Here is a 14,479-nt window from a genome sequence, read left to right as displayed (position 1 = left end):
GAAACTGCTGTACAAAATGTTTCGTCATAGCTGTGCGAGCTGTTTTAGTTTTTGGAGTACGAGTTGATTTCATGCTCGCAGTTTTAAGTGGAGATGTAAATATCAAACTAGCACGGGGGTCTTAACCGTTTTATTGACCTCTCGAAATCGACATCTGTTATTATACCAGATGCGAATTTTGTTTAGACCTGTAACATGAACGTCCGAGTGCCAAATCGTGTTCTCTGCAGGTATGCTGAAAGCTCATCTTTGTCAAATTTGCTATGCACGGGCACCACCACCTTGGTAAGTGTCATCGTCTTTATTCTTATTAGCATAATTGTTATTCATTTGACCTTTTTCTCCTTTACAGTTTGATACCATTTTTAATACATTATTTTATCAGACCGCGGCATACCGTTTCTTTTTCTGGTTTTCCGTGGATAATTATCTTTGTAAATATCTGTATTAGTGGCTGATTTGTCCTTGGAAAAAAGGATTCGTCGGATTTTTGTACATTATTGTAGTATTTGCAAGACCTTAAAATTGTTACACGCTATGTTAAATTGTTGTAGAGTTAAATTGCTGCAGACTATGTTAAATTGTTTCAAGTCAATATAATTGTTTGCTGGATTAAAATCATCTTGATCAAGTTATGGCAAAGCACCTTTCGGACCGCAGCGTTCTTATCTTGTGGTAAACGGGAAATGTGTAACTCGATTTGGCTCATTCTCATACATTCCTACCGGTCAACAAGTTAAGTTGAACGACGATCACCCATACCTTTCATACTAAAGTGGCTTACCCTGTGCAAATACGTTGAATCTCTGCTTAATGTTTGTCCTAACTGAAATGTAGTACTGTCAAATTTTAAAGTGACGTTATACAATGATACAAACCATTTATATATCAATGTTGAGTTTCAGTATAATAGTTTTTATTTCGTTAAATACGTTCGATGTATCATTAGTTATAGCAAGTAATACAGGACAAGGAAATGGAACACAGCTTGTTACCTCTGGAAACCTCGAATCTTTTGTAGTAAATTTAGAGTATGTGCACTTGGTTATAGCGCCCCGTTTTAAGCAATTCTTAGATTTGTGTGATTACTTGTTTGATTTATGGAATTCGGCGCCATGGAAATATTCCTGGCCCGAACAAATGAGCTAATTAATAGGAGCAAACGTCACGGAGTGAAGTGTTAGTGTGTTTCCATGATGTCCTGGTTCACTAGTAGTGAATTCCGACCAAAACCGAATGAATGTCCCTGTCGTAAAATAGTACCTATTAAAATCTAGTGGTATACATTGGTAGCGTGACTGCAAGGACAGTACTTACGGTATTAAACCGGTAAATTACACAAGGGAATAAATAAAAAGGGACTTGGCAGACACCGTTTATGTCGCCATGTGGGCGAATATGGTGCAGTTATATCGGCAAAATGTGCCTGGAAAGCATACATTGACTGGCCTAAGGTGGCGGAGTTAAAATAGTTCCCATTGTTAGGGAGTACTCATATGTTCTAAGGCGTGAACGGTTGGTGGTACGGAAACATAATGAAGCCAAAACACGCAGATGTATGGTTGATAGATAGTTGGCAGTTTGGTTTATCTGTGGTCTTGCATTAATTAGAGGAAAATTTAGGTATAGAATGGACACGTCGGGCTTTCTAATTTACAACTGAGGTTGTATGGAAGTCTTTGGAAACTCGGGGTAAACTTACGACTTCTAGCGAGAATCGAGCCAGGGTTTGACAACCGCTCGGTCAAGTAAATACCTGTGTGCGTGTAACACTATTAATTTATAATTTTCATTAATAAAAACAAAAAAAATGTGACATTAGGCATATTGTCCACATTTAAGATCAAGCAAAAACATGCGCCCTTGGAACAATTCCAAGACAATGTGTTGAACGACTATCACGCATATTTTTTCATATGATATTGGCTTTTCTTGTGCAAATACACCGAGTCTCTACTTACTGTTTTTCCAACATTCACGTATAGTATTTTGATGATTTATCTCAACTCTACATTTCCTCTACTGTAACACCATTTATGAAATTTCAAGAAAATACTGGCTTGATGATGCGAGACACATTATCGTCAAAAAAAAAAAAAAACTGACGTGTTTGGGAGAACATTCACATTGTCGTTCAACAGTTTGGACTTCTAAATCCAATATTCTCATTAAACTCTTTCATTTATAACATTCGCTGACGAGCATATTTGCTGTGTCGTTGATAGATAAAAAAAATCATTTCAGGCACTTGTTTTGCTTCCTGTTAAGTCGGAAAAGATGCAACACTTCAGCTTTAATGTTTTACATATCTATGTCTGACTGACGTTCATTGTGCATGAGTTATGCTAGCGTAATCCTAGTTTATCATTCATACCTAAGATTATGATTGTGATAAATATTATGGTATTTCTTGTTACAACACATTAATTAAGGAGAAGTTCATGGGAATGGGGCAATTGCCAAAGACCCAAATGGCAAACACCGACAAACCTTTGATATGAATGTTTATCCGAGATTGTTATATTGATGGAATTGAAAGAAATATGGGGGGTGGGGGTGGAGTAAGCATGAAAAGATAGAGTGAAGGAAGAAATGGAGATAAAATTGAAGAAAAGAGAAAGCTAGAAAGCGACACAAAACGATTAAGAAAGATAGAGATAAATATAGAAATCATGAAATAGTAAAAGAATGAAAGGACAATTAGGATAGATAAATGGATACATCAAGAGATCGTGGTATATAGGTAGGTAAGTAGGTAATGTGTATGTGGCAGACAGAACTATTACCGACTACACGGAAAACGTGGCCTCTGTAACCTATTTGCTTGGAAGAAAACGAATTGCGATGACAATGCACTTGGAATACCAAAAATAATTTATTTTCGTATGAAATTATGAAATATAATATACTTCAAGATACATATTATTAGACGTATAAAAAATTTACATCTTTACAAATATATCATTTAAAATGCAGGTATGTACAAATTTGAAAACATTTACACATACTGTATGCACTGAATGGGTTGACAGGCTCGTAGGATCGTCTAATGGTATTGTGCTTATACGCGATGATAGCAAGACGTTATCACACAGCTTGCCAGTATGATGAGTAGAAGGCTTTGTTGAAGACAATGTTAGGACACGGAATTGTCAATAATGCTATTTAAGATCAGTTATGGCACAAGCCGAAAATAACTGCTGAAACAGATGGTTCAGTTTATTATCTACACATTGCCGGTCAATAGTGAAAACAATCTGTCTCTCTGAGTAGGTGCACACTTGTGTGTGTGTGTGTGTGTGTGTGTACATCTTCATCCTTGAAATACACACGTCTGCACATTTGTTCCGACTAAATGCTCATTGAAGCTGTGTCAAGGTTTTAGCAGTGAATCATTAATCTTTTTAAAACTGCTAAAATGGCCCCTAATCTCTTGAACACCACTAAGGCTTCAGTATATCATATGCTATATGGCAGTATACTCGCAGTCTACCTGGTCATAAGTTTGTGTGGCAGCGGAATGTCGTATCCAGGTGGATAGCAACCTCCACGTCGGTTGCCAAAGAAACGCTGTATGACGCTTATTGTCATGTCCACGGTCAGTTTTTTATCTTTTTCATCGCCAAGTAGAGGGTTAACTTCTGCAACGTCTACCATGGAAAGTCTCCCTGTAAACAATGAGATAATACATTAACAGTTGTACCAGTATTCGAGTTTTCAGACCTTAAGATTTCTTTCCTCACTCTTGGACAGAACTGGGTGATTATTGATTATTTATCCTGAACAACGCCAACTTTCCTATCGTTATTATTTCAAGTCTATAGTAATTACTTTGTCCTTCCGTCTGTTATCAGTTTAATTTCTTCAAGTAAATGTACATGTAATATTTGGATTGAAAAAATGTGCGTATACATCATTAGACTGGCAACAGGTGGGTTTCAAGAGTCCAGCAGCATTATTTACATGAGCTATAGCCTTTAACTGCCTTTCATCCTTACTTTTGGTTTTACAGCATAACATTTTACCGCTTGTTGGTTTTAACCAATTTGGTATAGGGCTATCAACTGCTGAGCGTTTCATAAAGTTCGACTCCCTCTGTTCCGTGACATTTTTTTTACTGAGTCACACACTCTACCCATCCTCGTGGCTTCTTAGTTTGTGCAACAGGACTTTACATAAGTACTGTTTGATTTCAAACAAATTTGGCAAATAGCAATACAGTGAGAAATACTTTACTTTGCAAAATATATGAAAATAATTTTCAAGAGTTTTGGTCCCTGTCTGCTACCATAGTTTGGGCTTCCACAGCATAACTGTAGGAAGGAATACTGGATTTCAACCAGATGCATCTTACACCTTTCTAGCGATAAGACCATTCCAGTATACTACAACCTCATGTAATAAGAGCTACGTTTCCTGATTGTTCAAGCTCGTAGCTTTTTGAATTTCAAAGAACAGGTTCCTCTGTCTAAGATCATGGTTACCAAATGGTAGTGAACTGGGCGTTCAGTTGCACCCATCGCTAATCTTTTTATTATTATTATTATTATTATTATTATTATTATTATTGTAATATTATTATTGTATTATTTTTAGAATAGTATTATTATTGTATTATTAGTATTGTATTATTATTATGACTATTATTGTAATATTATTATTGTATTATTATTATGATTGTATTGTAATATTATTATTATTATTGTATATTAGTATTACCTGTGCGAGCGACTTCCTCAGCTATGTAATATGTTTCTCTAAGGGAGAGACCACCAATGACTGGTGTTCCCGTGCTGGGCGTCAAGGTTGGGTCCATTGCGTCAACGTCGAAACTGAGATGGATTGGACGTTTACCCCTAAAAATCATGAACAGTCAATATTTTTGTGGCGATAAGAAAAAGAACGGATATTAATGTACATTATGTAATCATACAACAATCATGGAGCTTACCTTTGCGAAATCGTACACGGTTTTCGTTAGATAATTCAGAACGTTTCAGAAAATACATTTATTCTGATATTTCCTAAGTGTAACAATTTCAAAGAGCTGAAAGCTGAAAAACATGTTAGATCTAAAGCAATGTAGCAATATGGCCTTATTATACCGAAAATCTTGATGCATGTTCTACAAGTGATACTACTGAAAGGTTCAACTTTATTTTTGAAATCTTTTTTTATACATGTTGTAAAGAGTTACTTACTCAGGGTCCACTGCTCGCAATGCTCTCTCTACTACTTCATTAATACCATATTTGTCAACTTCCTGCATGGAAAAGGCTGTAATACCAAATTTTTCAATGATTTTCCTGAAATGTAGAAGATCTAACATCAGGAAGGTTTGCTAGGAATGAGGTACGGTTACACCGAATAATAAATGTATTTGCCATAAGAACCATTGAAAACTAACCTAAATGCATGTCTCGTTTCATAATTTAAAATCTTAAAGGACTCTGAATTATCAAATCTTTTCTCTTTAAAATATACTATTTTCCTCGGACGATATTTAAAAAACCATACAAAGTTCCAAAAACACATGCACCTCACGCGCATCCGCAAGCTTGTCAGTATAACCTCTTTTTCTGAGTTAGAAAAACTTGGAATACAAACATTTTTGGCGAAAACGCCATTGCAAACAAACGCCGCTTCAAAATTATTACACCATGCTTAGGCACGTTAGACAAAAATAAGGGTTAGATTCATGTTATTTTTCAGTTTGTAGTTTCCACTTAACTTTAATTTATCCTTATTTTTTTATTTCCATGAAACTTATTTGTTAGTATAAGAAATCATGTAATACCAACCTCTCCCCGGCGTCGACGTCTCTTAAACCAATGTAGGCAATGTCTTTAGCATGGATGCTGAAATTAAAACCTTAATTCTAATTATATTGGCAAAATTGCTTACCGAATTGTACAAATGCTATTTAATTATCACCAGTGAAACTAATTCATGTAACTTCATTTTTGTCTTTTACTTAATTTTGTCAACTATATCATACTTTTATGGATTGAAATTTATAAAATTTATAGCCAGTTTTTCTTGAAAGCATTTTCAAAGTAAATATTCGAATATTTGCAAACAACATGTATAAAATGGCATATAATTTGCACGAAATCTTAATATTGAAACAGCCACAATAATAACACTTCAAATACACGCGCGTATGTGATTTTAACTGGATTAAAATGCAGTGTATATGATACTTGCCAAGGTGACAGCCATTCAAAACCCGGCAGTTTAGGGACATAAGATTCAAGTTCACGAACGAGGAAGGCGAGTGGCATGCCGTGGATGTTTCCGCTGTCTGACGTCATAGGGGTGTTGATGTCAGCATGAGCGTCGATCCATAACACCACCAGGTCCGGTTCTACCCGCGCATTTCCAGCGATAGTTCCAATTGCCATACTATGGTCACCACCGAGACCGAGGCAAATGTCCTCGGATCTCAACACACGCTCTACCTTGTCCGCAATCTAAATGTTGAACAAACAATTCGAACATACGAAGTTTTTAAGTAGGCATATCAATATCGTTACTTCGACTTGTAATCAACATTGTTAATTATCCAGTAATGCATAACAAAAACAAGAAATATGTTTTAGGAAGCACGAGTAATCCAAACACAGTGTATATTGAAAAAGAAATTATTTAAGTAGTATGAACCTGATTCACCCATCCATGTTAATAGCCCATGGGAAAGATTAGTACAAATGAAACTGGTGTGAGACGATGTTATACATTATTATGAATACGTACTTATTAACTGATGGCACAAATGTCACTTGGCGCCCAATTACTACATCGATTAAAAGAAATTTTGAAAATTTGCAATATTTTTATAACAGACATTTTGTAGTTCTTCAGACTGTATTTTATCAAAGTTGTGACTTGTGTTCAAGCAAAAATGTCGATATAATGAACGTTGCTGGGGTGGAAATTGCAGTAGCAACAGGACAGAAGAACAAAAACTCCAAAAGACCTCAGAGCGCAATATCGTTGAACTAGTTTGAATGATTATAAGCTTAATTGTAAATATTTAGTTACATTTTTTGGGGGGGGTTTCTGCATTCACACGTTAACTTTATTTATTTTGTTCAATTTTTGACTACAGTTCTTACAAATCGGCAGTCTTCGTTCTAAGTGTACTTAAGGCTGGTACTTTTGCACTCCTTTCATAACTAGCTCGATTGCGCGACCTTCACCTGACATTTCTTTATAAGCCAAAGTTTCCTCAGTCAACTTTACGTGGTAAATCATACCACAGATTTTATCAAACAGTACTGATATGGAGAATCAAAAACCAGTAAAGTATTGTCAATATTATTTAGGAAGATGTTACTCTGTTTGATTCCATCCTAGAAATACTTTGACAGTTTGAATATTTTCTGTATTAAGAACAGTAATCGCGTTGAATATTCTCTCCATTAAGAACAGTAATCGCGTTGAATATTCTCTCCATTAAGAACAGTAATCGCGTTGAATATTCTCTCCATTAAGAACAGTAATCGCGTTGAATATTCTCTCCATTAAGAACAGTAATCGCGTTAAACATTCTCTCCACTGAGAACAGTAAAAATCGCTTTTAGTAGTCTCTCCATTAAGAATAGTAGTCGCGTTGAATATTAGATAGCAAAGACTCAATGGAGATTGTACATCAGAAAATAATGGTGCAAATTCATCAACTTTGACACTGGAGATACCATCAAGGTCTTGAACTGATAACGAAACAAATTCAACAAATTATTTTAGTACATGTGAATTTACCGACATCGTCATTTTTTCATCTGAATTAAATGGTAATTTGCAGTAGTCTTTGTATCCATTGATGGAAAGGAACACCCAACCCATCAAGGTCAATCAGAATCCATTGATGGAAAGGAAAACAACCCATCAAGGTCAATCAGAATGTTAAATTAAACTAGTCTATTTGAAAAGCATTCGACTCATCGTGATTTTAATCTAACAAAAAATGTACATTTGTTGTGCGTGGATTAAAGTCGCCCGTCAGAAAGAAAATGTATATTGTGGCATTATATCACTGATTTCCCTTTGCGTGTCTTCTTACAAATCACAAGGATCTAGAACTTGAATCTTGTACCTAAAAACAAAATTACAACGTTTGATATACTTAATAAGGTTCCGATAGATTCACCAAATAACACACCGAATATCAGCAGATAACACGTATTCGAAGTATTTCTGACAATATTCACACTAGTATTTTTTTTATTTTATTTTATTTGTCATGGAGGAAGTGTCGGCTATCGTACATACCAATTTTGACGTCAGTCCAACAGTTCTGGGATTTTTAGCATTTTCTTCCGGGTCGTCCTTCTCAACCTGAATCACTTCAACGTCACCGTGGTCCTGAACGTGACATCCAAGGTTCTGCAGCTTCCTTACAATTCCGCCATTACGCAGGACTTCCGGCCCATATTCAGTACCAACACGGGACTGAAAGATGCAAAAACATAACGGATAACGTAAAATGAAAGTACAGACATGTCTACCATCTAACATGTTTATTAATTGATTTGATTATCAGCAAATACGCATTGTTGTTAGCTTTTAAAATTAGCTGTACTTCATTCGAAACAGAAATGTATTCTGTAAAGTGCAAGACATTTAAAAAAGTGGTCCTAAAGTTAAAATGAAAATGTGAATAAGTCGTGTATTTTAGTTGTCGCGAGGATTCACTGAATGATTAAAATTTGTTACACGGAAGGTACAAATTTACTTCCAATATGTCTATTTAAAATGTTACTGAAATAAAAATGGAAAGCTAGTTAAATCTTAAAAACATGGGTTCGAAATAATGAGATTCCATAAAGCACTGAAATTTACTGAATTATTCAGGGTTTATCTAAGACAATGAACCTTATCACTCACTCTGAAAAATAAACTCGTCCAAACAAATATGGACGCCATGCTGGTAAATAAACTACTTAGTTTGAAATGCACACAACGTGACAGTGTTGTGATCTTTGATCCGTTGGCCGCTATACACCTCTTCCCTTTCCTGGACGATATTCGTCCTCTCAGCTGCCGAAATAAATTTTCGTCTGTGTCATCAGATGCTGCGAGTCGGACGAGTCCTCGAATTTTAAGGAAGAGGTAAAGAGTCGAAGTGTTATGGTCAAGTTGTTGTAGGGTTTAGCGCCATTTTTCAACACATGATAGGCTATACATGGCGGTCAGTATAAATGGTGGAATAAGAACCCTGAAAACCCCCGGAAAGAACCACCGACGCACGAGAAGCCACTGGCAAGCTTTCTCACGTACACAGATTGGCCGATTCTTAGACTCGAACCCATGTAAACAGGTGTGATGGCAGTGATCCGTAACGGTAAGCGCTTTAGACCACCGGGACCCCGTCATTGTCAAGAACTAATGCATGGCGCACATACCATTTGACTAAAAGGTCTCGGACTGGCTAGTAAGTGGTCAACATAATCAATTAGTCAACTTAATTTATGCCAGGAAATCTAATCTAAGATAAGGATTTCACAACGCAGAATGTCACGTGTTGCCAATATTCCGCATGTGTCAGTTCGTGTTTATTGTTGTTGTTGTGGGGTTTAACGCCATTTTTCAGCACACGATAGGTTATGCAAGGCGGCCAGTATTAATGGTGGAGGAAGAACCCAGGAAAACCCCGTGAAGAACCACCGACCCACGAGAAGCTACTGGCAAGCTTTCTCACATAACCACATTAGCCGAATCCTAGACTCGAAACCACACAGACAGACGTGAGATTTCAGTGATCCGTAACGGAGAGCGCTTTAGACCACTCGACCACTAGTGTTTATAGTGACCTGTTTCACGTCCGCATTTTATATAGGAGCGATAAGTGTAAACGTGTTTACATCTTTTATATTTAACTTTTCCAGTGAATTAATCTGTTCATTGACATAAGTGGCCTCATTTAGAACCATTATGTGTATTATTTTATAACTCCCCTTATCCAATAATTTACAACTGGAAATGCAGTAAAATGACTTTCAAACCCAAGCCGAGAATGTGGGCCAATTGTGATAAAAATATTACAGATATGAGAAACAAAAGTGGACTTGCTCAAGTACAAATATCGTAGCCCGGATTTTTTTCTGGAAAAGAATCGCATTTTCACTCTAAAGTTTGCAAACATTGGTAAACAAGAAAAATTAGAACTCAATTCAAACTGGTTTATGCCTAAAATATATACAGTGCTGTCGGCATTTATGCGTACCTAAGGTTTCCGTCACCAATACTGAAGCAAAAGGCATACCGAATACGACAGATTGACGAAAATAAATTACTGCAACGCTTACTGTTTGAAAAGAGGCAATTGTCACCAGAATATTCTGTTCAAATAATATTACTTTTGGACACACGGATACCACCCCCGTGTTTTCATAACTCGCGATATGTCGGCATATTCTGAACACAGCTTTGAAAAGATGTAATATTTATCCATCGGGCTATAGAAATAAAATACATTTCCTTGGACTGTTCGTGTCAGCAGTTCAGTTGAGTAATTAAGTCAGTTTTATAGCTAGTTTTACAAAATTCAACGTAAAAATGCCAAGCGATATTAAGCCAACTAAACCGATCTTGTGAAAAAATTTGTAAAGTTCAACATTTTATATAAAAAATTAAGCTATTATGTGGAAGAGAAACAACAATGAATAGGGTGTAATGTGTTTACGGTGGAAAATGATTAAAGAATTTACAAACAGACTATAAGCCAATGAATTTCTTGAGAATCTCGTTCTAGCGGCAAGTTGACACATTGGGAAGCAGACGATATTGTACGTGAAAAATTGGATTAAAATGCAGAATTCTTTTAAGGTATACATTTCCATCTTTAAATAATGTATTTGTTTGTACGATTCTAAACGATATTTAGCAAATAGGATTTTCTAGGTTACAGGTTCCAGAAGGTAATGGAGTGGGTATTCATGTTGACATTTAGAAATCACATTTTCATATGCATTTCGAGTCAACATGTGGGATATTTTTGTACAGTTTATGAATACCACTTTCCTTAATCAAAGTACGACCGTTCTTTCTTGATACAATTGTTTTTACCCAAAGCGATACGTGATCCAATGTTTACAGAAATGACGTATCGTTTCGCAGAATTACCAGACGCGCAGAATTCGCCGACATGGTGATACCTGTCAATGTGTATTCCGTCTGATATGCTGACTAGCAATGTCACAATTATTAAACATAATTTACATCAGGAAATTTAATCTGAACGTGGTCCTTGATATAGATTTTTTTTTATAACGCAGATGTTATGACTATACAATATGTTTCATGTAGCGGCGGTTTTAGGGCACTGCGGAACGGTGCGAAATGACAATGGGTCCCCAGATCTGTTTTTATATCACTGAACAAATTCACAGAAATCTTATTCGAAAAATAGTTTGTTTTCAAAATGAAATTGTTAAATACTCTGGTTTTAATTGCGATCTCTTTAAAACAGTCTCCAAATTTTTTCTGACCCCACCCACCCATCAGCTAAGACCGCTATTGCATCACCCGAATACTCAAGTTGTGATTTAGAAAAGGAATAAACAGTCAATCATGTATCTACATTAAAACTATGTCACGTGTAGGCAATTCGTATTTCTTGTTTATGTTAAACGTCACACCTTACACGGGTGAAATAAGTGCAAACTTGTTTACATATTCTTGTAAACACTTAACTTTACCAGTGAGCTAAACATTTCCTTGACGTACTTCCAGGGTCAAAATAGTAAAGAACAGTTAAACAGATGTAAGAGACCGAGTTGGATTAAGGCGTGGGCGTAGTGTGTGTGTGTGTGTGGGGGGGGGGGGTATTAAGATATGTGTTGGGGCTTTATTGATTTACACATGCACGTTGATATCAGTCTTTAAACTGCCCTTTACACGTGTACAATTATTATAGATTTACTATGGAAAGTATAAGACGATTTAGATCTATATATGGTTTATTTCGACACGTAATTTTATTCACGGCAAAATGGGTTGGGGTTGAGTTGGCATGACTAGTGAACCTGGGACAAGTGCCCTCCACAATCCGACACTGGTAAGAGATTGTATTACAGCACTATCTTACGAGATTAATATAGGTAATATTAAACCAAATAAATTTAACACAGAATTGTTTTCCTTGTACTGAAACTTCTTAACATACCATATTGCGCAATCTTTTCATTCCGCACTCTCGGGGTATAACTTGCACCACACGTGAACAATGACAGTTTAGTAGATTTTCGATATTTTAGGATGCTTACGGCATAATGATATATATTTTGTAGAAATTAGTGACCGACAAGCTGTGGTGACGTTTGAAATCCACCGTAGTTTTCAATACGTATCATGTCAATATTTTAATTATGTGAAATAAAATTGAAACATTCTTAGCCAGTTTTAAGTATTAGTCTAAATCAAGACGTGTTTATTTCATTCAGATGAAAAACAACCGAGTCTAAAATATGCAATTCCGTTATTTTTTTAAAAATAGCATATAATTAAAGAATTTTACACTAAACCGAAATATAAATCTTTTTGGAGACATAGAATACATTTTCCCTGGTTTATAATTATTTAGCTAAACTGAAAATAGAAAATAATCACTCACCTGTCCCTTGCTGAAGGGAATACCAAGAACTCCAATCCTTTCAGCAGATTTCATTTTCATCTGTTCAACGCTTCCTGGCATCTTGACGAGATCTCTGTAGACGATTTCTAGATAATTCGGCTCGAGTAAAAATGTGTTCCTTCCATGCATACATTGGCGTATTTAAACATACGAGGGCCACGCCTCCGCTTGGGGTGTGTACTTATCGAGCATTTTGGTTGGGCGCTCCTCCAGGCAAAGCATTTGTAAACCAGTATGACCCAGTACCAACTGGTATGCGCACCAATCTAATTTGATTTTTCTTTGGCTGTTTAGTTCCATTGGATGTAATCATGTAAACTCAGGGTGTTTGTAATTTCAGGGTGTTTTGTGTTGTTTCTTTTGTCTGTGTTTTGTGTTTGGATTTGACACATATTCAGTGAGAGTCGAAAACGTTTAAGCTATTTAAAATATAGTTTTGCACGGTTGTTAATTTTTTGTAGATACCACCCGTAGCTGAAGTTAAATCAAACCATAATGTATCGCTGAATACCCAATAGGGCCCCAAATATGCCAATCAAATAATGGGTGCTTGGCGATACACTGTCGTCTCATACAAGATGGTAGACTTCTACCTCTATCCTTGTGTAAATTCGAAGAAATATTTGTGTTTGAGAGCATTCTTCTTGTTTTTAAAAGATGGACGGTTTCAAACATAGTAATACATAAAATGAATTACAAAATCACTTAAATATAATCTCATTTGACCTCTCTGGATCCTCTCATTTTGTGGGGTAGGAAAATATACATATAAATATAAATAAATAGATAAATATAACCCGAACAATTATTTTAATTTTTAAAAAAACGATTAAACTAAGCGCGCGTGCATGATGACTATACATAGAGATGTCATTTACTTCCGGACTTTGTTAAAGCAGGTTGGTAAAAGAAGGGAGGCAGTTTATGACAACCGAAACTTAACAAACCATCAAAAAAAGGTTCCCACACAATAATTTTATTGAATATTTACAAATTATTTACCAAAGAACATTTTTTTCTAAAAAAGAAAAAAGACTTGTATTAATAATGGAAACACTCATACGAGTGTAAATTCCTCTTAACCATTAAGAAATCTGAAATTTGCATGTAAAGATTTAGTAAAAAGTAGAATAAATAGATCTATAGAAAAACACGAGGCTGGTCCAGACAATTAAGTTGCAAGATTGGTGATCACACCTGGGAAAATCCTTGACTACATGGACTTAGAATTACATACTAATATAACGATTTTAAAATGAGATGCTTTCTTTGGAAATTACAATTTTGGTGATCTAATTCACATTTTCATTTTGATTGCAAAATATATACTTTATAAGTGTCGCTTGAAAAGATAATAACTTTTGTATAATATAACTTACACATTTTAAAATAAAGTGGACACCTTGTTGAACTTCAGCTGCTTGTAGAATTGTAGAATTCGGTTAAATACTAAACTTGTATTAGGTCTGTAGTTTTACATAATATTTTCATGTCGGAGTAACACCCTAGTTTTCTTTATGAGCGTTAGCACTCATGTATATATTTATTTGTGTCTGACAGTGTGAGAGAGAGAGAGAGCGAGTATTTATATATGTGTGTGTTTATGTGTGTGTGTGTGAGAGAGAGAGAGAGAGACAGACAGACAGACAGACAGACAAACAGAGGGGAACTGAATTAGTATTTATGAATAACACCCAAAACACTGTAGTCGGTGATGTTATATATAAGCATAGACGTTTTACGAAAGAGCCAATCAGACATGGACATGGATGGGTCTGAACTTTATGTAAATTTTGAGAGGCAAACGAACAAGAATTACGTGTCCGATTTTCGCCTGACCTT

At 35.7% G+C, this 14,479-nt stretch overlaps 1 protein-coding gene across 1 annotated transcript; it reads right to left on the bottom strand.

Annotated features, from left to right (window-relative positions):
- Positions 1-2,856: 2,856 nt before the first annotated feature.
- Positions 2,857-12,775, bottom strand: LOC149804375 (arginase, hepatic-like). The gene is made up of 7 exons (XM_089939538.1): positions 12,617-12,775; positions 8,275-8,454; positions 6,208-6,473; positions 5,802-5,858; positions 5,202-5,306; positions 4,720-4,856; positions 2,857-3,668 (listed from the first exon to the last, which is right to left on the bottom strand). Exons 1-7 carry the CDS (start codon positions 12,764-12,766, stop codon positions 3,490-3,492), a joined length of 1,074 nt encoding a protein of 357 aa, XP_089795664.1. The 5' UTR covers positions 12,767-12,775; the 3' UTR covers positions 2,857-3,489.
- Positions 12,776-14,479: the final 1,704 nt, after the last annotated feature.

The sequence above is a fragment of the Sinohyriopsis cumingii genome, chromosome 2 (assembly GCF_028554795.1).
Source record: "Sinohyriopsis cumingii isolate HCF-2022 chromosome 2, ASM2855479v2, whole genome shotgun sequence".
Taxonomy (NCBI): Eukaryota; Metazoa; Mollusca; class Bivalvia; order Unionida; family Unionidae; genus Sinohyriopsis; species Sinohyriopsis cumingii.
Note: the sequence above shows the minus strand (reverse complement) of the source record. Positions and strands in the feature narration are given on the sequence as shown.

Excerpts from the sequence above, each read along its gene's own strand:
- LOC149804375 (XM_089939538.1), bottom strand. The coding sequence starts at position 12,766 with ATGCATGGAAGGAACACATTTTTACTCGAGCCGAATTATCTAGAAATC. Across the intron at positions 4,857-5,201 it reads TTGCGAGCAGTGGACCCTGA|GGGTAAACGTCCAATCCATC; the intron begins GTAAGTAACTCT and ends CATGATTTTTAG. Across the intron at positions 3,669-4,719 it reads TGAGGAAGTCGCTCGCACAG|GGAGACTTTCCATGGTAGAC; the intron begins GTAATACTAATA and ends CATTGTTTACAG.